This window comes from Osmia bicornis, chromosome 5 (genome assembly GCF_907164935.1).
Source record: "Osmia bicornis bicornis chromosome 5, iOsmBic2.1, whole genome shotgun sequence".
In the NCBI taxonomy this organism is placed as follows: Eukaryota; Metazoa; Arthropoda; class Insecta; order Hymenoptera; family Megachilidae; genus Osmia; species Osmia bicornis.
Window position 1 is genome coordinate 6,495,675 of NC_060220.1, and position 21,314 is coordinate 6,516,988.

At 40.0% G+C, this 21,314-nt stretch overlaps 1 protein-coding gene across 1 annotated transcript in view; it reads left to right on the forward strand.

Moving 5' to 3' along the window:
* Nucleotides 1-21,314, forward strand: part of LOC114874615 (UPF0489 protein C5orf22 homolog) — a 554,926-nt gene that overhangs the window by 299,949 nt on the left and 233,663 nt on the right. The window contains exon 4 of the mRNA XM_029184070.2: nucleotides 19,579-19,705. Within this exon, the coding sequence (XP_029039903.2) occupies nucleotides 19,579-19,705 (127 nt within the window). The remainder of the gene's footprint in view (nucleotides 1-19,578; nucleotides 19,706-21,314) is intronic.

Here is a 21,314-nt window from a genome sequence, read left to right on the forward strand (position 1 = left end):
TGGAATGGCCCATACGAATCATACTATGCGGTTGGACCTCACACAACGAAACTTCGACCCACACGAATTTAGCATACGATTCATGAAGTCATGCGAAGAATTACTGTACAGGGTGTAAAAACGAAAAAATATCATTTCTACGATTTTTCTAGACAGGTCTGCATATTTGAATCGATAGAAAAAGTTTAGATTTAAGATTAGAGATTCCCAATGTCGACTTTCAGTATCAATCATTTACCATCACAAGTACAAATGCATTGCAATTTACTGCTGTCACTTCTGACAGTTGAATAAATTCCTAATGAAATATTGGACGATAAAATCATTCGTTTCACTCATAAATTTCTCAATCATCGTAAACTCAATCAGCGAAAGCATTAACAAAGGTTGCAGTAGCAATTTTTATGTAGCAAACGTTAATAGGATATCTTTTTCATGATAATTGCTTCCGTTTCGAAGAAAGTGAAAGAAAATCGCCATTATCTGCAACGAAGTAGAAAATTTTGCAACGTGATGGTATCCAAGCGATTGTTTCACTACTGATTGTATTCCACTTGCGATTGCACTAGGTTTAAAATTAGGTAATTTGCAACAAAGTCTCATTTGCATTCATTGCTACCCGAGTCGTTCCCCTTGTGATAGCAGAGGAATCGTAACTGTTCGCAAAAAAAAAAAAAAAAAACGAGACAATGCTGTTTCTATTGCGTTCCTCCTCGTAGGAAAACCGATGTCTTTTGCAACAAAGCGAGGAAATTTACGAGTTAATACTGCTTATGATCTCTGTGAGGCCTGAATAAGGAATATGAACGATTGGAACGTGACTTGTAATGAATGATAGAGACGTTGATGAATATTGGATTTACCGTGGGCTACGCTCGTTTCGACATTTAGGTCAGTGGATACTGGTTGCCTTCTTATTCCGGTATGTGCTGCAGGACATTAATGTTTTGAAATCTCTTTTACTTTTTGTATTTGACCGTGGACAATCTACTTGATACGATTATTTAAAATATGTATAGAGAAATATAGGAGTGAAAAAATTCACATAAAGATCAATATTTGAAAATTATTTGAAAAATAAATATAATAATTTGATTTCGGATAGAACACTTTGTGATATTTGTGAATGTATTTTCTTCGAATTATGATTTCTAAACAGTTCGATGGGAATAAATCAGAATTGAAATTACAAATGATAATGGCTCGATAACAGATACTAGTCACGAGCATCTATTGAAATAAAGCAATTGTAACGATTCGTTAGCCGAATCAGAATTGCACGGTAATCAGTTCAATGCATCGCCACGAGGCAAACTGTAATTCAGTTGCACTGGTACGATGACTCGTGCTAATGTTTATTTATGTACAATAATTACATTTGACTGATTTAATGATGCACAGTATGAATAATTATTAAAATTTATACAAACGTAGTACATCGAACGTTTAATTTCCATAATAAAATGTGCAATCTATAAAATGCAGTTAAAAAAAGATTGCCCTATTTTTGAAAGATTTGATGGAAGAGGATCTTTAATATCCAAATATCAACTGGTGATGGGTAATCATAGTCAGTTTTAGTAACGAATGGGTTAAGAACGAACAACAAACGAGCTCTCCATACTTTTTGCTCGAACCCATCGTTTATCCCTAATCGTTCGTTCCAAACACTCGTCAATCTTCCAGTGTTTCTCCGCTTTCTTGGAATTCAAATAAACAGCAGCAGGCCGGGATAAACGCGAGAGAGAACGTTTTACGAAGCTGGCAGGCTCTTAGATTCGACGAAAATCGTGGCTCGAGTCAGCTGACTGACAGCATCGAATAAAGGAGCGATGATAATGAGCGGACGGCATGGTGAAATGAGCGGTGACATCGCGTCAAATGGGTTGTGTCGAATTACGACGATAGAAGGAAGTGGTTATGAATTTTCATGATCTGGCCATTTCGAAAAAGTGCACGGAAAGAAACTAATTCCCTGGATAAATTATCATTATTCCATGGTCTTTCCTCTTCCCCGACGGAGCTGAAGAGTCGAGGTACCATCTTCAGATGGGCGAGAATCTGCATGAAGTTGAATTTCGTTTGCGGACGGATTCGTAGTCATCGGATATGGCTGTTCATATTTTTGTCTTTAATATTCCAAAAATAACTGTCTGGACAGTGTGGCGAAGACTAAACGAGAGAAAGCTTCTTCCTTTTTAAAATGTGACAATTATATAAGTCTTTTGGAAGAAAATTTGTGAACCTGCCAGATGATTAACTCCTTGCATTTAAATACAAATTATATGATGAAGTTGAAGACCTCCAGAGGAAATAATTAATTAATATTCCAGTTGCTGAAGTGTCCAATCATATTTACACCATCTATGAAGAAGATGCTTTCTTAAACAATAAATTTAATAAATTTGATACTTTCATATATTTAATTGCAATTAATAAGTCTGCAATTATGTTATCATTAATTTATGTTATTTTGTTAAAAGTCTATTAATAGTTTACTCGTATAATTTACATGGATGCAAGAGCAGATATTTATGTATTAAAAAAGTATAAAGATGTGATGAATGTGGCAAATGTCATAATTAACATGAAGAAGGGATGCTCGACTCGCGACGTTTTCTTTCGTAATTACGGCGCATACTGACGGAGAAAATTAATGATTTGTCAAATGGCTGATTAATCGAGGAAACGGTTGTTCTTCGTCGTTGACGTCACTCAAGATTAATCAACTCCTGATTAATGCACAAAGACGAGAACAACGTGATTACCGATGACCGCGATAGCCTGTTGTGTAAAAAGCAGACGGTCATTATTTGAAGCAGAAAATTGCCGATGGTCGACGTTCTAAATATCCATACAGCTCTCGAAACATCGGATAATAAGATATTCCGTTTCTTGGACTTTAAGATCGATTGTGAAACTCGGTAATCGCTGTGCTTCGCTGATGTTAAGCCAACTTCTGAGGAGTTAATGGAACTATCAACGTTAATGAGTGCAACTGCAGTCATTAATTTCTTACGGCTTCATTAGGATCTTCGTTGAGGGTATAAGTACAGTAGGTTGTTACGTGTTTCATCGTATACCGTTTACTGTTTTCACTATTTCAAGTTGTCAAAGTCAGACATTCGATTAAGCTACAAAATGCTGAATAATTTTTTCCACAAACAATTTTCAATTACTTTGATTATAATTTATAGATCCATCAAGTATCGTATTGGATAGAGACAGGAAGACAGCAGCGCACTGCCGGCAAATCGAAAGCGGCTGTGCTTTGATCGTCTCTGCTATACATATATTCGTAAAAGACTGCATGGATAATCGTCGGTGCAAAGCGGGTGCATCGAACATCCGCTGGTGTCCCGGTCGTGTCGACATTAATACGCGATTGGATCTCGGTCGGTGCGAGTAGCTAAAAAAAAAAAAAAATGCACACGATCAGTCAGCAATGGCTAACACGAAAGGATCGAGGCCTCATCTGCCGCACCGTCGTGATTGCATTTGTATGGATCTGATCGCGGGGGCAAGCTAGGAGCTCAGGTAGCTAAGAGGATACCAGAAGGTGATCGCCGACTCGGGATCATCGCGATGCATTCTCTCCCTCGGGAACGATTTCTCTTCGCCAGGGAACGAGCCATATGGGCTGGCTATGTATCTCCTACGATCCAGGGTCATTATAAATTCATCTTCGATCGCATTCCCTGACTCGGTTATTGTTGTCTTCCGTCGACGATGCAACGGTTGGATGACTCGCGCGATTCGATCGTCCGATGATTTTTCTCGGTGATTCGCTGTTCCGCGAACGTATTCGACCACGACCGACGAGAATTCATCTGGAATCAGCCAAGACCCGGCTGAACGATTCCGCGGATGGTGAACGTTCCTGTTGCCCCCCCCGCCCCTTGCTTCGTGGTTGTTGCTTGATCTTGTTGCGTTCGGCACGGCCGTTGGATAATGTCTCATGAATTTCTGCGGAAGCGATGCCTCTTGTACCATGTCAGAAGGTCATTATAAATTCATCTACAGTCACGCTCCCCTAAGTGCTTCTGACCCTTGCGCTCTGTTATTCTAACTACGCCTCAATGACTTAAGCGCTCCTTCGGCCGCAACGGGACTTCTGCGGCAAACGTGTGCATTAGGGGTTAGTGTTTAGGGAATATCGTCGTTTGATGGAAAATGTCCTCCTGGTACCTATAATGTAGCTGATGAACTTGTTCGCTGTACAGGTAGATCAATTTATCAAATTATCCTTTCAAGTGTATAGTGCAAGGTTCTATATTCTAGCTTTATTATTTACTTTCTCTATCCGCGATTAAAATACGCGATGACAGGGACAGCTATTCTGTAGATGAATATCAGTGGATACGATTCAAGGCAGACAGAAATTTGATAATGCTAACCTAACCTTCATATTGCGCAAGTACATAGAGGATTAATTGCCACAATAGAGTAGCGATCCATCAAATAAAAAACCACGAATAAAATCCAAGTCCATCAATCTTACCAGCCGAAACGTTTTTTTTCTTTTTTTTCTTTCCACGAACAATAAGGCAATCCTACGCTTCTAATAACAATCATTTGTTTCTACACAATGTACGTCGAACAGAAGCAAATAAATCGACGACGGGCTCGTAGCTGAGTGTGACAGGTCTCGAAAGGCTATTGCGAAACACAGATTCATCGTTCAGAAGCGTAGCCATCCTGAAGAATCGTCGTCGTCGAGCATACCGTGAGGTAGATTCCTATAGAAATCATGCGTGCACTCGATCAGCTCGTCTGTCAGAAATATATTCCCGTGAAAGGCGAGTTTCTTCTAATCACTTTCGCAAAAACTGCTCGATGTCCGTTACGTGCTATTACGATGGCCGGCTGGTATTCGTGGGTGAATAAGTGGTGGCACACCGAGCACGTGGGTAATAATAGTTATTACTCACCGGTAATGAGTCGAATTAATCTCCTCAGACGAGATCATTCGATGGACTTTCGATCTAAATGTCGTGCCGCTGGATGAGGCAAATCTATGTTGCACCTGATGGCGCAATCCCCTTCAAACGATAGCCGCTTGATATTCTACAATGCAAACATTTGCATCGATGACGAGAAATTATAGTTTGTTTTAACACGTTGAACGCCATAGGAGTCACCGGTGACTGGCTCCGCAACTTACGCACGCTTAAATAATTAAAAGAAAACAATAGAGAAACATTATTTTAAGTAATATTGCTATGGTACAAATAATCTGAAATGGCAAATAGAGAGCTTGAAATTTGAAATTTCAAAATTAATTATTACTATCTTTAGTAATTAGAGCTTTAATACGTCCTACAAAAAATGCCCAGTTTCACTGTGGCATTCAACGTATTAATAATAATTTACTGTACTAGATACGGCTATTTCTATCGCAGTCATCTGTGCGTTAACACGAAGTTGCCATGATTGAAAGGAAATGAAAATAAGGGACATATCTCAAATCCAGGACCCAATATCAAATATGTATTAGACCCATAGGGCGACGAATATATCTCCTTACTTTTTTAAAAGAATTTTACAAAAGGTAGAAAGGAAACACGGTGGTGGACGAAGGAACAGGCACCGGTGGGTGTCGTTGCTCCTCACCGAGAGGACCTACATTCCTAGATTCCCGTGGTGTCGTCGCGGCTCTAGAAACCTGCATAACACGCTGGCGGCTACAAATGTCCCGTGATTCATGCGCCACGTGTAGTAAGAACGTACACGCGGTGTCGCGGCGTGTACGCGTTGTTAGGCTCTGTCGCGTGCTTGCTTTCCGTGGCTTTCCAGGAATGCCTACCATTGTCGCGGTGTTCTTAGATCCCGGATACGCGATTGTTTGTTTTACGAGCTTGGACCCGGCTCGAAAAATTGCGGTACACGGATTAAGAGACTTCCTTTCAATTTCCACGGCTCGCCGCGATTGTGCTGTAAAAGGACAAATGGTGATCGCCGATACCGGTTGTCTTCCTTTGCGGTCCGGCTGAAAACGCCAGCCACAAAGGAACCACTCGGTCTCGTTTCCACAACTCGATAGCCGTTCAATATGGGAAATTTACATCGTTACCATCTGCTACTTCCATTTCTGAAGCAAATCGAGGTTACATATTAGGCAAGAGAGGCGCGGAATGGCGGTTGTTCCGCGGCGACATGCGCGGGCGTGTCCTTTGTGTTTCGCCTCGTTGCGAAACGGCTTGGCGACTGCTTGTTTCCTAAATAAAATCGTAATTGCTTGTATTCTTTTTTCTTCTCAATGGCTATAGTTTCGTTGAAATAAATCTCCTCTATTGAGAGTCATTTAGCAAATTTTATAATTCATACGAAGCTTATACGGGACCAAGATGGTTGACTGAAATAGAATATTAGTGTTTCTAAGGTCTTTGTTCATTCATTTCTGCTCGTATATTTTATTTGAAGACTTAGCGAGGTTGGAATTTATCAATCGATTTCCTCAGACAAAGTTTTAGTCACACTTCCTATAATAGCAGTTGACACATTGTAGGCCCACACACAGGGTATTAGAGAACTTAATTTATTACACAGTCTCCTGAAGAGAGGACATACTGTCCAAGGTGGGCGTTGCATTATCAGGAAATCGACTGAAACTTTTATTGAATTTTTAATGTCTCCACCTACAAGTACTATGTATGTAAAGCTAGAAAAGTGAAGAGTTTTAAAAACTCTTCAAGATCCACCCCCACGGAATAAACCTTCGGCCGCAAACCCTACAAGCGATCATCATCTCAGGGATGACTATTCGAAAGCCAAAAACGTCTTCGTCAACGTCGCAGCAATCTCGATTTCTGCCATTACCAAAAGAAAGGAATGTCCGAAAAAATGGCCAGTGATTCATGCGCCGCGTGCACCATGAAGAGTAGACTGAAAGAGGAGGAAGAGGGGGATGCAAGAAGGGGACGTATGTCGTTGGCCTGTCGCACTTCCTTTCCTGTGAGCCCCGGGAAGTCTATTCAGAGGCTGCGCCACGACGTCCAGCATCCACATAGGGCCCCGGAGCGTTCCATGGTGATTACCATATTGCATGTCACATTGTCGGCGCACCCCACGAAGGAGAAGAAGAGGAGCACCGGCCACGGAGTACCAAGCAGGATGAGGACTCTAACCACATTGCAATATACCTGAGGGAACGGCGTCTATAAACCACCGCAATTCTATCTACGTCCCTTCTAAGCGTATATAACTCCTGCTGCCAGGATTAAGTCTTTTATAGCCCTTTGAGCGGTGGACCCTCGCCTCTTTCCGTCTCCTACTTTGCCATTGCACCAAGTCTTGATGCCGCCAGTACTCTTTCTTACCCTCTCGCTTTGTCTTCTTCCTTCTTGCCTTTCTACCGTTGTTGCCTGCCTCCAGACGCAACCTGGACAGGGTACGATCGTTTGCGTTGTTTTTGGAAGCACAGTACATCGATGTTGTTTCAGAAACTGCAAACTTCTGAAACTGTTGCTTCACTTACGAGTCTTATTTCATTTTCTCTGTGTGTACAGGGATGCAAACACACCCTGAACCAATAAACATTTTTTTATAGATACCTATCTTCTTAAAAATCAGTAAAATTTCACAAATATTTCGGAAGTCAAAGTATTCTTTTTATATTTATCGCCAAAAATTCATGGGGTGTGATTACACACAGAGAACATAACAATAACCTAATGTTTTCATTGATTCATACATTTTGAAAATATTTATCCACACATTGAATATAATTTAATAGAAAGTTCAACTACATATATCTCTGTACGTATACACTTTTCATATTCAGCACATCTACGCGTTACGATAAGGCGCAGACAACAAAAACGAGCAAAGGAAGAAGATACGTAGGAGAAAACTTGAGGTATTAAAGTTGGCGAACTTGCCAGCCAACGTATCCAGCTTTTACCCCAGCCTTTTCCCGTATCTTTCTATGCCGCACCCCCTGTTACCGCACCCCCGTTCCACCGCGTTCTCGCTCCTCCTAGCCTCGACAGGATATTGCGATAAAGGAATTACTCGTTTTTTACTCACTGCATGAGAACGTCTCGCTGGACGAGTGTGAAAGAAAACTCGTGATATTAAACTGAATCCCGAGGCTGTCCTTTCTGCCCGTCTGACGCCCGCATCTACGGAAATGCCGCTTCAAAGAACGCTTTCGCTCTTTTTCGTCTTTTCCTTTTTGGAAAAGAAATACATCCACTGCTTTCAATTAAAGTGATTCGATCTAATGTTGTTCAACATAATTGTATTTGTTTATTAATTTTTGATACATGGAATTTGTGATAATAGAAACTCAATCGTGTAGGTCAAATGATAGTAATAATAATAAGGTATTTTTCACTTGAGTAGTTGATACTTTTTACTGCGAAGAATCTCAAATATTTTGCAAAGAATTTCTTTTCCATAACAGCACTTGAAAATAAAATATTTACAAAGATGATTTATCAGACGATGTTTGCGTCTGCGCCGATCTCTAAATATCAGTATTTTTGGCGAGCGAACATTTTTATTGAACACCGCAAATCAGTCACTGGGAGACAAACAATGAATCAACGTCGTCTCTGAGATTCTTCAGATTGTTTCCATTTAAGAAGAGGAAAATTCATGTACTCGTTCATTTAATTCTACCGGATGTTTAGATAGAAGACTCGCTTTAAATCAACCCCGCGGCCGTTAATTACATCGAAACGAGAAAGAATTAAATTATAGTGTAACGTGATCGATAACGTTGGTACAGAAAAAAAAATTGTAATGTAATGCTAAAATATATTATTAAGCTGGGTCGATCGGATCTGCTGGGACCGGACAGGTGATCCTGCGAGTCGATTAATCGCGAACGATAGTACGGTGCAATTTACGGGACACGATATCGTCGTGTACCGATACTTTCCAATTTATATTTTTTAACGTGTCAATTCATTTGTAACGTTTAACCATTAGGTTAACAGTGGACGCGATTAGAATGATGATTAGAAAATGAATTCATTCATTTTTCTCTTCGCTGCGTTTTTTCCGATACCAATCGCATCAGTCTGCAAGAAATCAACAACTGTAACATTGCAGAAATAAATTACAACATCCGGTGTCAATATTCTGCATACGTTTATGCTTTCCGATAGCAGGCGATCGTTTACGCGCGAAGGAAATGTTCGCTATTAACGAAAGATTACCCATTCGCATGGCAGGGACACGTTAATTCCTATGATCTCAGCTCGGTTGCCCTCGGGTCTGTTGCAACCATTTCGATCATCTTCAACATTTTCTCTGCCGCCTCCTTTTCAACCTGCCTCAAGGCCGAACTTTTCTTTCCCTTCCTCTTATCGACGTTATTTCTGCGCTCTGTTCTCTTCGCGAGTTTCCTCTTCTTGCTTGTTCGTGTACTTCCAGGTATCCGAGCCGGTGATTACCGCAATTTGCTCTTAGCCGCGTCGCGTGTTTCCTTCCCTTTCGGCCGTGGAAGGCATCGGCCGAGAACGCGTTGCTTGCGTTTTTAGGATGACGGCAGCCGCCTCGCTACAAGCTTCTTCGCGCTGTCCCGCCTAGACCTCGAAGCCACGTCAGGTGTAAATTGAGTTATTAAAGTTGCCCGCTTTTTTCCTACTGTCAAGCGTTTAGCAGAAATTACGGCCAGGATTAATTCTGCGGGATAAATTCCTCGACCTATGAGATAAGTGCACCCCTTCCTCGGTCTACGGTATGGATCCACTTTACCCCGTTTGCTTTTTCTCCTTTCTCAGGCTCACTTTCTGAAGAAAGATTCTTTTGTACATAATGCAGTCGTGATTGAAGTGTTTTTGCGAAGAGAAGAAGTTTACGCAGACGTAGGAGAACCTTGAAACGTTTGATACTTTTATGTGAATTTCATTCAATTTGATTTTACTGGCATCTGGAAAAACAGGAACGGAATGAAAATCAAGCTTCAAGTTAAAGAGTAGCAGAGGAATTGAATTGTCTTCGCAACGTTTCGTCGCGTTCTTTTATGACCCTCCTCGAACGGCCGTTTGCTTAAACGCTTCTTTCACGACACTTGTTCGCAGCTTTAAACGCCGTGTCACGTGTACAGAAGACTTTTCAATTACCACCTTTCCATTCCCTTCTCGCGATGCTTTTTTCTTTCCTTCGTCCATTCGACGAATTCGCGCTTTCCGCATCCTCGAAGCCATTTACCGATGACACTACCTCTGCTTCCTACCTGAATCCGTGCACGTACGCGTGTCATTTGCGTGATTTCGCTCGCTCGCAAACGTGCGTTTTTCCACGTAATGTTCCGTGAAACGGCCAATTGCCTTGTATTACCTTAACCATTAGCTAAGCCAGATCCGAGAAACTGTTTACGTATCGTGGCAGAAAACGCGGCACGTTTATTCCGTGTTCTCGGCTGCCATCCCGATGACGACCAGGAAGATGAGGAAGGAAAAAGCTGAAACAGCTGGTATTAATTTATGCCTTCGTTTTCATTCGCTGTTTTTTGCCGAGGAATCCCATTTTTTCTTCCTATTCCATACTTACTCCTGATGTTTCTTATACGTTATTTGGTTTCTATCAGGTGAAATACCAATCTTCTATTAGTCTCGAGAGTTAGCGTGAACTTTAACCACACGTATGTATTTTATGAATTATTCCATCTCTCGACAGTACATATCTAACGCAACCCTCCGAAGCAGTTCACCATCTCGTAACATTCGCGCCGCGATATTATAATTCAATCAGAGCGGCGCTAATGTAAAATGCATCATTTCTTGGTCCACTTGAACGTTGTGTTAGACGTGAGATCGCGATTGCCTTGGTGCTTTCTTCCGACCCCGGCCATCGGTAATGTAACGAGTGTCATTAAGCGACGTTCACTTAATTCAATTATTATCGTACCACGGTACAGTGGATGCCCCCCACTTCGCCCCGTACGATTTCTCGTCCACGTCTTTGCCCGTTCGCATTCTGCAATCATGATTAGAGCCGCGGACTGACTAATGCGGCGAGGAATTATTCTATTAGAGCGGAGGCGCATTAGAGGGCCGCTAGAAGACTTTTCTAGGCACACCGGCGACTAATAGGATGCCCATTAGCCACGCGGAATAGGCAGCCATAAACAAGCCTACGAGGCAAGGAAAAGATAATGTTCACGAGGGTGTTACGCGGCCAACGCTAATTCGTGTTTCGAGCTGACCACCGTGTGATCCCTTATTAACCCTTTCCTCGGTAGAGAGTGTGTACGTCTGCTTCTTTAACGACCATATCATACACGAGAGCAGCATCTTTTTCAACACGTTAATGATGAAATTAATGACGGTACAGTATCGAGCAAGGTAGACTTTTCATCATTTTCTTTCTGCAGTTCATTCTGCTAACGATGATGTAAAATTACAAATCTAATCTGATAGAATGATTAAAAAAATACTGAAGTGGTATTATCATTGTATTAAATTTCTAACGTGGCAAATGGAAAGTTTGAAACGCATTAGCTTTGCCGTTTCTTTATTTGAAGATAAAAAAATGAACACAGATTAGCGGGATTAACGCAATAGATCGATATCTGGAAAATCATATCTCCCCATAATTTCGTTGCGTCAGAAACCCGATGAAAAGAATCATTTCCGGTACATACACTCGATTGCTGACTCGGCTCAATTAAGCTCGCTCGCGCTTTGTCGAGCTCAGCTGCGGAATCCGGCAGAACGTGAACCATCAATTATTAAATAACGATAATGAACGGTCGTATAAATCGTGCTTGTTAAAAAGCACGGATCGAATCAGCACCGAGGGGGAAAGTAACGCGCGTGGAACAATAATTCGCGCCCGGTTATGCCGTGAACTGTGAACACTGCGGCTAACGCCTCGATCGACTTTGACATTAGCTCGTGATTGTGTTATAAAAGGTGGCCGCAGGCGAAGAGTAACCTTTGCTCTAACCTAATGCCGTGTTTTTCAGGAAATGTCGTTCCATTGACACGGATACCGGGTTATCTTTTGCAGAACCACTGCCCTTTCCTAGGCGGAGAACTTGTTTAGTCAACATAAATGCTTATCCTTTGAAATATTTATGGATGACGATAATACTTTGACTGTCACGATGAAAAAGGATACAGTATGAAACAGGTTTAAATAAAAATTTTTAATACGATCGTTTCATTTTTGAAATCTGCTTTTGCAACCTTTATGGTATTTGCGAAATGGTAACCCTTTGACTTGCAATTTTTGTAGTAATTGAATTAGTTATTTAAAGGTCAAGGAAATTTAAATATTGCTGCAATTTTCCTTGAAATATTTTCATTTTTATAAACTGTATTTATGAAAATTATGAAAATTATGAAAATTATATTCTTTACAATATTTAAATGTTTTTTGTTGATTATTCTGTTAGTTTTGGTTATTTAAGGTCGACAACCTCTAATTTGAACAACGGCATATCTGTTTTTTTTTTATAACCTACCGATTATAGTTCGGAGAAGTAATTATGTATTTATGATGAATCATTATTCATAGTATTATATTTGTTCCTTATCTCGACGCAACTAACTTGTTTCCTATTATTAGTTCCAAGATCAGTTGCAGATAAGGTAAGAAGCTTATCTCCTATAAAATGAAAATGTATAATTCATATAGAGATATGTAATTTCGAAATTTTACTCCACTGTTAAAAAAGAAGAAAGACGAATATAGCATTACCTTATCTTATCTGCGGCTAATCTTAAGGCTAATAATAGAAGATAAACCTAATTTGTTTCCTGTAAAAAAGAAAAAGAACATAATTGGTAGGTGTAATAAAAGTTTTGCAATAACATTAATGCATTTAAAATCTTGTATTCAAGAAAAAAGGAATTGAAACACCATCAACTCTAAACAGAATACATTATACGTTATCAGTGTACATGTACTTATCATTAGTAATCGTTTATTCAACTGACACAAGATTTCTATTCAAACATCTCTAACTTGTTACAGACACAGTTTATCCTTCTAAAATCCATTTCACTATCCGTTACAAGAGAAATGATAAAAAAATAGCCATCCATGAATGTTACTTCCTACGTGCTTTGTGTTAATTACGAGCCATCTACAACTAATAGTTAAGGATAGTTGCTTGTTTTTCCCTTGAATAACATGTTTTCCACCGGACGGAATGCAATTATCTGAAAGTCGTCGCCGTGAACCGACGAAAGTTACGGTCGGCCAAGAGTTTTCGAAGCTCTTTGTCGAACGGCCAACAATTTGCAAGTTAATTTGTAACCGTTAATAGCACAGTTGCTGGTCGCACAAGCCAATAAGGAATTCCTCTTTCCCGTGAAGATAGCGATTTAGGAATTTGCATTTCACTGGAAAGCAAACGCTTTGGTTAAACAGTCATTGAGTAAATTACTCGAACCTGTATACAATTAGATACGTTTGCTAAGTTCAAACCTTATAAAAATGGCATGAATTTAAATTTATTAACTTTCAAATTATTACGAAATTTACCATATTTTCTACTTTGCTTTTTATACAATTTCAAACGTTACAAAGGTACTCGAATATCTTCTAATCACTTACCGTGTACTATTAAGTTTCCACCCCTCCACCATTGTTTTTCTTTCTTTACTGCGTAGTTTTTTTTCTGAAATAATAAAGTTTGCTCAAGGATAACGGGATGCACTTGGTGGATGACTAATAAAGGCCAACGGGAGGCCTGGAGGCATCATCAAAATGCTAATTCTCAGCTTAACGTGCGTCATGTTTGTTTAACGAGAACGTTGGTAGTTCCGGGGGGATGGGAAATCGAGCAGGAATGAAAGCGGTTTAGAAAATGTGTCAGGAAATAACGGCGCCGAGGAAACAACATGGATTCGAATATGAATATATTCGCCGACCAATTAGCATCGACTACGTTTAACGCGAGTCGACGCCTCTCGCTAATCAGCCGATTTGTATTGCGAAAATTATTGACAATTATTGACGCGATTTATTTAATGAAAAACAATTTATTTTTCTTCGAACTACCCTTAGAATTTATAACGATTGTCCAAAGTACCATGGAGCATTTTGCATTTTTTTATTGACAATAAGATTCAAAAAGAAATTGCGAACCGGCAATTCGCCATTCCTGCTATAACATAAAAAGAGGATCGTCGTGTTAATAAAACGCAGTTTGAGGAGTTCGGGGCGACAGAGGAAAGCGTATGAATCAGTCTTGACCACATAGCCGCAATATTTCACGTGCGTGCTTGGTCAGAGGAGGCAGGGAGTCCACACGTTCGGTTTCCTCCTCTGCACGAGTCGTCGCATGCGTGAAATCAGGGTGCGGCTAACCCCTTTCCCTCCCTCTCGCCCCCTTACGTGTCGTGCCTATTTCGCGTTTCTTCGCGCCTTTCCCACGTCGTCTCATTCTTCCTATAGCCACGTCCTCGTCATCTATTCGCCTTCCCCTCCGCGTCCATTTAGCAAATTGATTCCATAATGCAGTCCGCATCGTAGCTTCTGGCCTGATGATTTAAATGCCTGGTTATAGACGCACGCGTGCCAGGAAGCATCTGATAAATTTCGCCTGGTCTGCAAAAAAAAAAATGATCGGAAGGGCGTGTTGAAGATTAATGTTTAGTCGGAGTCGATGGCAGGGGTTTCGCTATCTATTTAACCCTCTTTAATTAGAATTTTTTATAATTTAATTTATGTCACATGTGTTGCCTCTCTGGTCACACTTTCCCAAGACATGGATTCCATAGTGTTTTTTTAATTAAATTATTTTGCATTGAGTGTAATTAATCATAAAAATTCGTAATGAAGAAAATAATTTTTTTTTTACTTTTACTCAAGTATAATCTTTATTTTAATTATCACTCGATAATTTTAGCAATAAAAGTAGAAGATTAGAAAGAGTCGCGAAAACAGGAGGAGAAAGGAAGCTGATAAAAAGGCGAACGCCTTACGATTTCGTAATTAACCGGCGTTGCTTTCCTTCGAAAGGGCCTGGCCTCGCACGCGTGAATCGTTAAACCGATCGACAGGGTAATTAAGTGACGATTAACGAATTATCAGGAACACGGTTCATTCTTTCTCGGCGAGAGGCTGAAGATTAATGGTAAGTACGCATCGGGCAAAAGTTTGTTCGGTTTCAAAGTAAGCGGACTGTGCGTGCGGGTTGCACGCCCTGCTGAGTCATGTACTTACACGCAGATTTGATATCTGTATTTGGTAACGATCGTCGATACGATTAACAAAATATTCGACGTTTCATGTCAAGACGCCGAGGAAACAGCTGTGTTTGCATGGGTGCGACTTCTCAGATATTTCAGAGGGTGAAGAATCGTAGTATTTTTTTCCTTCTGTTATTAGATACCCTTGAAATGGTTATTTTACCATTCGGTATACAGGCGTTCTTTTTATTTCTATAATAGTTTCTGTATTTGAATATAAACTATAATCCGTCCAACGAGACGAATCAGTATATGTTTACAAATTCACCCGTTCGACGCAGAATCGGAGCACAGTTGCTTCCAGTTCTTCAAACGCTTCGGACGAGGTTCGTATACTGTGAATTTGTGAATTTGTACACATTTACTATCTCGTCCCGTTGGATGGATTATACAATAATTATGAAAATTGATAATAATACCATCATGGTTTCCAAGTAAAGCAAAATTAAATTTTTCGTTTTACTCATCCATACTAATTAAGTTATTCACATTAAATTTCAAAGGATTGGATAATTAACATAAAAAAAGTTTCAAATCTTATCAATTTAAACAAACCGATTAACATTAAATTTCTAACCATATTATGAATAAATATTAAACTTTATCTAATAGTCGATGGTAACCGGTTTCTTTCGATATCACCGTGCATATATTTTGACGTTTACATAATTTACACATTTGTTGTATCAATATTATTTTTGTACAACCGTCTATGTTTCACGAGGAAAATCTGAAGGAGCCCGTAAACAGGTTGCCATTCTCGAGATTCACAAAATTTTACGTTGTCACCGGTGAAACCAGTTCGCATACACCCCTGTGTGTATGCGTGTTGGTGTGGGTGCCCCGCTGGTTTTCGTATGGAATTTATTACAAATTATCTTACGGGCAGTTAGAATCGATTAAAATTTTTCCACGTGGTCGAACGTGTTACGTGGTTCGTTCTCTCCGTGTACAAGGAAACACGTGGAAAATCGAGCCGCGAAATGTTAACAGGCGTTTTTTAGATGACGGTGTTGCTGTGAATCGACCTCGTTCTCTGTTTTTCTTAATTGAAAGGAATTCGTTGAGTGTTAGAGAAAGGATATATCAACGGTGTTCAATTACTTTATTATAATATGATTATTAGTCAGGATTTTTGTTACAAATTTTATATAAATATTTCTAGAAAAAATGCAGAGGGTTAATTTGTTACTCTTGTTTAATTATTTTATAAAATTTGTTGCGAAAATTTGTTGAAGAAAGCCTGATTTGATCGCGAGTGTACCTTTTCTCAAATTCAAACGAAATTGATTCTCCGTTTCGCTGAGAAAAAACATAATTCGCTATGACATCCCTAATTCTCCGTTAGGAATAAAATCGTAAGTTCTCCTGATTTATACCTAAACTCAACTTTCGTGGCGCATAACATATTCAGTTAATAAGAAAAAAGAACACAGCTGAAAGAAGAAATTTCCAGATAGATTCGAGATACAACTTGCTAAGAGCAACGTCTCGTGATCGAAGCATTTGTACAGAAATAACTCAGAATAATAATCGGAGGAGGATCAAGATTCCAAGGGATGACACAGTGTCCACCGTTACACGCGTGTCACATATTGAAATTACACGCTTGTATAAATCTACGCCCATGACGGGACGCTAGTTTCGTCAGACGCAACGCACCGGGCATTAGCATGCGATGATTTATGAATTTATTTTTAATATTTTCGTATTTACGAGCGCCGTTAGATCCACCCATCGTTTTATTATGCGCCACTTGCCGTTCGCGTTGCGCAATCGGAATCCGATCCAAGTTTCTAAGAATATCATTTTGGAACTTCGTCTCGCTTTCCTCTCCGCTTCTTGTTTCTTTCATTAATACTTGAATTATTCAGCCATTTTCTTCCTACTGTCCATTCAAAAACCGTGGCTAATTGTTTTATTGCCTCATGAGACTCGTTTCAATCTGATCTTAACACCTTTAATCCCTTCGTTATTCGTAGGTACCTTTTTTTAGGGGAGGACTATTGATAACTACATATCAGTAGATATCATACTGAGATAATAATTTTGTATTTCATATGCTTTAAAATAGAAAATATATCTCTGTCATATATTTTAAAAAATAACACACTGGAAATCATCTAGTGTTAATAAATAAATTATTAAGTGTCGATTAACCGCACTTCGAGGTGGTGATTCATAGAAACACGGCAGACAGATCGGTAATCCTTTGAGGTACGATCATGGACGCCGCGTTTTCCGCGGTCGCGATGAATGAAGACAGTCTCAAAGGTCATTTGCAAATTAATTACGAATATAACTATTAACCAGAGGCTAAGATATGCTGTGGATTAAACGGTATTTATTAGACCCTATGATATGGTGACGGTTTTTAATTACATTTGAATCACGTTTAATAAGCAGAATTTAGTACAGTCAATGAAAGAAAAAAATGAATGATGATTCTTAATTACAATGATTCGATTGACTGTGAGAACCGCGAAGATTATCAAAAGAGCGATACTTTCAAAGTTCATTAAAGAAACTCACGTTATGATCAATATCTCTTTTTCAGTAACAAATTCTGATTTTCGAAGATTAAATCATGCCACCACTTTTTGAACTTTCGTTACTTATCGAGGTAATAAGATCGACCGAATAACAGGATAATCGAACGAATTTCAATTATGAACATTCAAATAACCAGCATCGGAATCGGAAGATTATGTTTAATGAAGCAACCAAGGATTCTTCGAATAATTACAATTTATTCAACCTCTTCGTTTCCTTCTACAGCGATCTTTCAGTTTTTAAACCTGTTCTTTATCGATCCACGATCGTGATATCAGTTCTTCGTTTAAGCTTGCCTTCGTTAGAAAGAGATGTTGGATCTTGAAGAAAGTTCCATTGATCCTTCCTGTCAGTCCATTGCTCGTTACAGGAAATAATGAATAAAACTAAAAAGTTTTGGGATATTTACGACATTCTTCAGAAATCTGAGAAAGTTTGTAAGATAATGTTAACATGTTGACTGGCGATACGATCCATTCTCTTAATTATTCCACGGAGCCCAATATGTATTTAAAGGATTCTGATTTCACCGTGAACCATGTGGGCGATTGATCGATTCGAGGATCTATTCGTTACGAGGTTGCACGTAGCTGGCCGTACGAAAGGCCACTGGTGAATTGCCTAGAATAAATTGTTAATTACACGGAACCGTGGCGGTTAAAGAGCGCGTGGGAGCTTTTCGTTACGGGACCGGTTTCGGGCATGGTGATTAATTTTCACACTCGGTTTCTAATTGGAAAGGATTCTGCGGCCGCTAGGAAACGGGACGTTTGTTTGCGGAAGTGTAACTTTCTGGCCGATAATTGAACACGGTGCTCGCGTTTTAAAAATCTGCAGCGAAAGTATATTTGTTGCTGACCCCATCTATCTTTGTTGACTTACAATTTTAGAATATAATAAATTGCAACCAACTTCGCCGAAATTTTTGTGCAATTTCTTTGGAAATAAAAATTCACCCTTTTTTTATCACGAAGATACACGAAGTCGTTAATATTCTGTATTATTAAGGGACGGCACGTGAATGCCATTATCGCAAAGAATGAAAACAAAACAAGAAGGGAAAGGTAAAAGGTGACGTAGGGGAGGATGAGGTTCACGCATCTTCTTTATTCAACTTCGTACACCAGGAGGTGGTCCTTCGATTACAGGGGCATTCGAAATTTTCGAGGCTCTTCCGACAACGACCAGAATCACCCTCGAAATTGATGTTGCTCGACCACGCAATCTGTTCGAACCACTCGACCTGTTCGATATTTCTCGCCTGCTTCACCCACTCGAAGATGCCAGACATATTTATTACAGTTGACCCTGCGGTGTACGGTGTTGGTTACCGATTCGCAAATAACATAAACCATTCCCCTTACAATTGAATAAGTTACTTTTCAGTAGCCTATTTTAATTATCATCTGTTAGAAAAATTATAAAATTCATTTGATGTGGTGTTAAGAAATTAATAATTAGCTGGAAGATTCTTTTTTTTAATTTATTTTTAACTGAATGAGATTGAATCTTAAACCTTCCAACACCTTGAAATTCCAAAGATCAAAGATTGCCTGCCAGATGGAAGATCCAGCTTCTCCCCTTTCAATTTCAATCACAGCTTCATCGGAGTACAAAAGGCAATACCGATCCTCCTCGATTGTACATTAAACACCAAACAGGACGCTGTACTCCCTTGGTGTCATATTAATGAAGCGTACAAGCAGGAACTGGTTCGACACCGTCGCTTACACAACGCGCTAATTACGTTATCTAATACGTTCGAGGTGTACACCGAGTCGTGCCGGTCTGGCAGGATTTCGCCATCGATGGATGCAACTTGACGCATTCCTGTTCATTATCTAATTTGCCGATCGTTTTCCAGGCTCACGTGCCCCGAACCGTATTTCGTCAGCGAGGGCCTGTACACCACGATGGAGGAGCTGGAGAACACGCGCGAGGTTACCCTACACGTGATGACCATCGGCGGCTTCATCGATGATCCGGCGAAGGTAAGTCATTCGCACTACAAACAACACTTTTCTATTCAAGCGAAATTCCTTTCCTGTATATATTCGTCTTGAAAAGCACTATCACATGATCTGAAAAAAAATACATCATTCCATTTAAAAAGCAAAACTTGACCATTATATATCTGAAAACTAATAATGTAAAAAATGTTTCACTTCTGCCAAAACATAGTTCCCATTTTACCGTGCAATTTCCATATCAACAATTTTTTGTATCATTACTAGTTGCGCAATAACAGCTCAGTCATACTTGAACTGGGACACCCTGTATATAAGTGACATAGTAGTTGGACTGCTAAGGGTTGAAAAGTCGATTCGAATTTCTTACGAGAAAAGAAATTGGTGCAGCGTAAAAACATCCAGATAATTGAAAGAAATAAAAACACGGCTAATTGCAAATGTTGGCTCATCCATCGACCCTTCGTTATCTGACGCGAGCACCGATTAAAATTACGTACGAGCATGTAGAACCGTAGGTCGGTCTCGCACGTTGCCGGGGCTATCTCCGAGCCCTCTTCTCGGATCGCTAATTAAATGCAACGGCTAATTAGATAACTGATAAAAGGTTATGGCGGTCCGCGAGCCGCGCGATGTACTTTTGGCTCCTCTTACATTCTCTAGTTCATTATCCTTCTCTCGCCGATACAACTGTGTTTCCTCATCCTTTTCTTATCCCTCGTTGTCGTTTTTTTCCGTTCACTTATCTTGTTCCCTTGCTTCTTGTTCCTCTTCACTGAAGTTCCTTATCTAACTCTTCTTTTTTATCTTTGTTCTTGCTCTCTTTTCCTTTCTTCCCCGCCGTTAATCTTTCTTCTTGATTTATTCCTCGTACATCACCTTTGTTTCTTTGTTTCTTTACCCCGACTTAGTTTTTTGCTCGTCAGGATACTTTCTCTCTTTGATCATTATAATCCTTTCTCTTGCGTGTATTTTCATTCGCGATTCGTTTGTTTCTCTTTCATCCGATGCTCTTCATCTTTCTCTTTTTTGCTTCCCTCGCCGCGTCTTACGGCGTTCTATCCGGTACACGTGTATGTGTCTTCCTGTCAGCAGTTATATTTCATTTTCTTCTTGATTTAAAGCTTTGTTTTCTCTTGAATCGTGTTTCGTTTTTTTCCCCCTCCCACGTTGTCAGGTGCACTTCTCCATCGCTCTTCTTGCGTTTCTTCTTCCTGAAACAGGAAATGTGGGTGGTTACTGTTGTTTCTATTCCGTACTCTCTTTCATTCTCATTTTCATATTCGTTCCTTCTTCGCTCGCGTTTCTTTCCCCGAGTTCTTTGAATTCAACCCTTTCGCCCGTTTCCTCGAAATAGTTACTCGGGTTAATGCCGCCCCGAAACTCGAAACTCGGCTCGAATGCCAGCGTCGATGAGGTATCCGCGACCTTGAGGCTTTACGGGCTTCGCTTTGGATAGGAGCGTAGAAAGGGCAGCGCAGGAAATCTAATTAATGCGTTTTTACCTGGAACGAAGTACTACGTGGAACACAGTTCCGAGAACTCAGCTGGTGCGCTCTAAGTGGTGGAACTCGGACACGTGCCTGTTAATCTCGTAGGGTACGATGGGGATGAGGGTACCGATCCGTTTTAC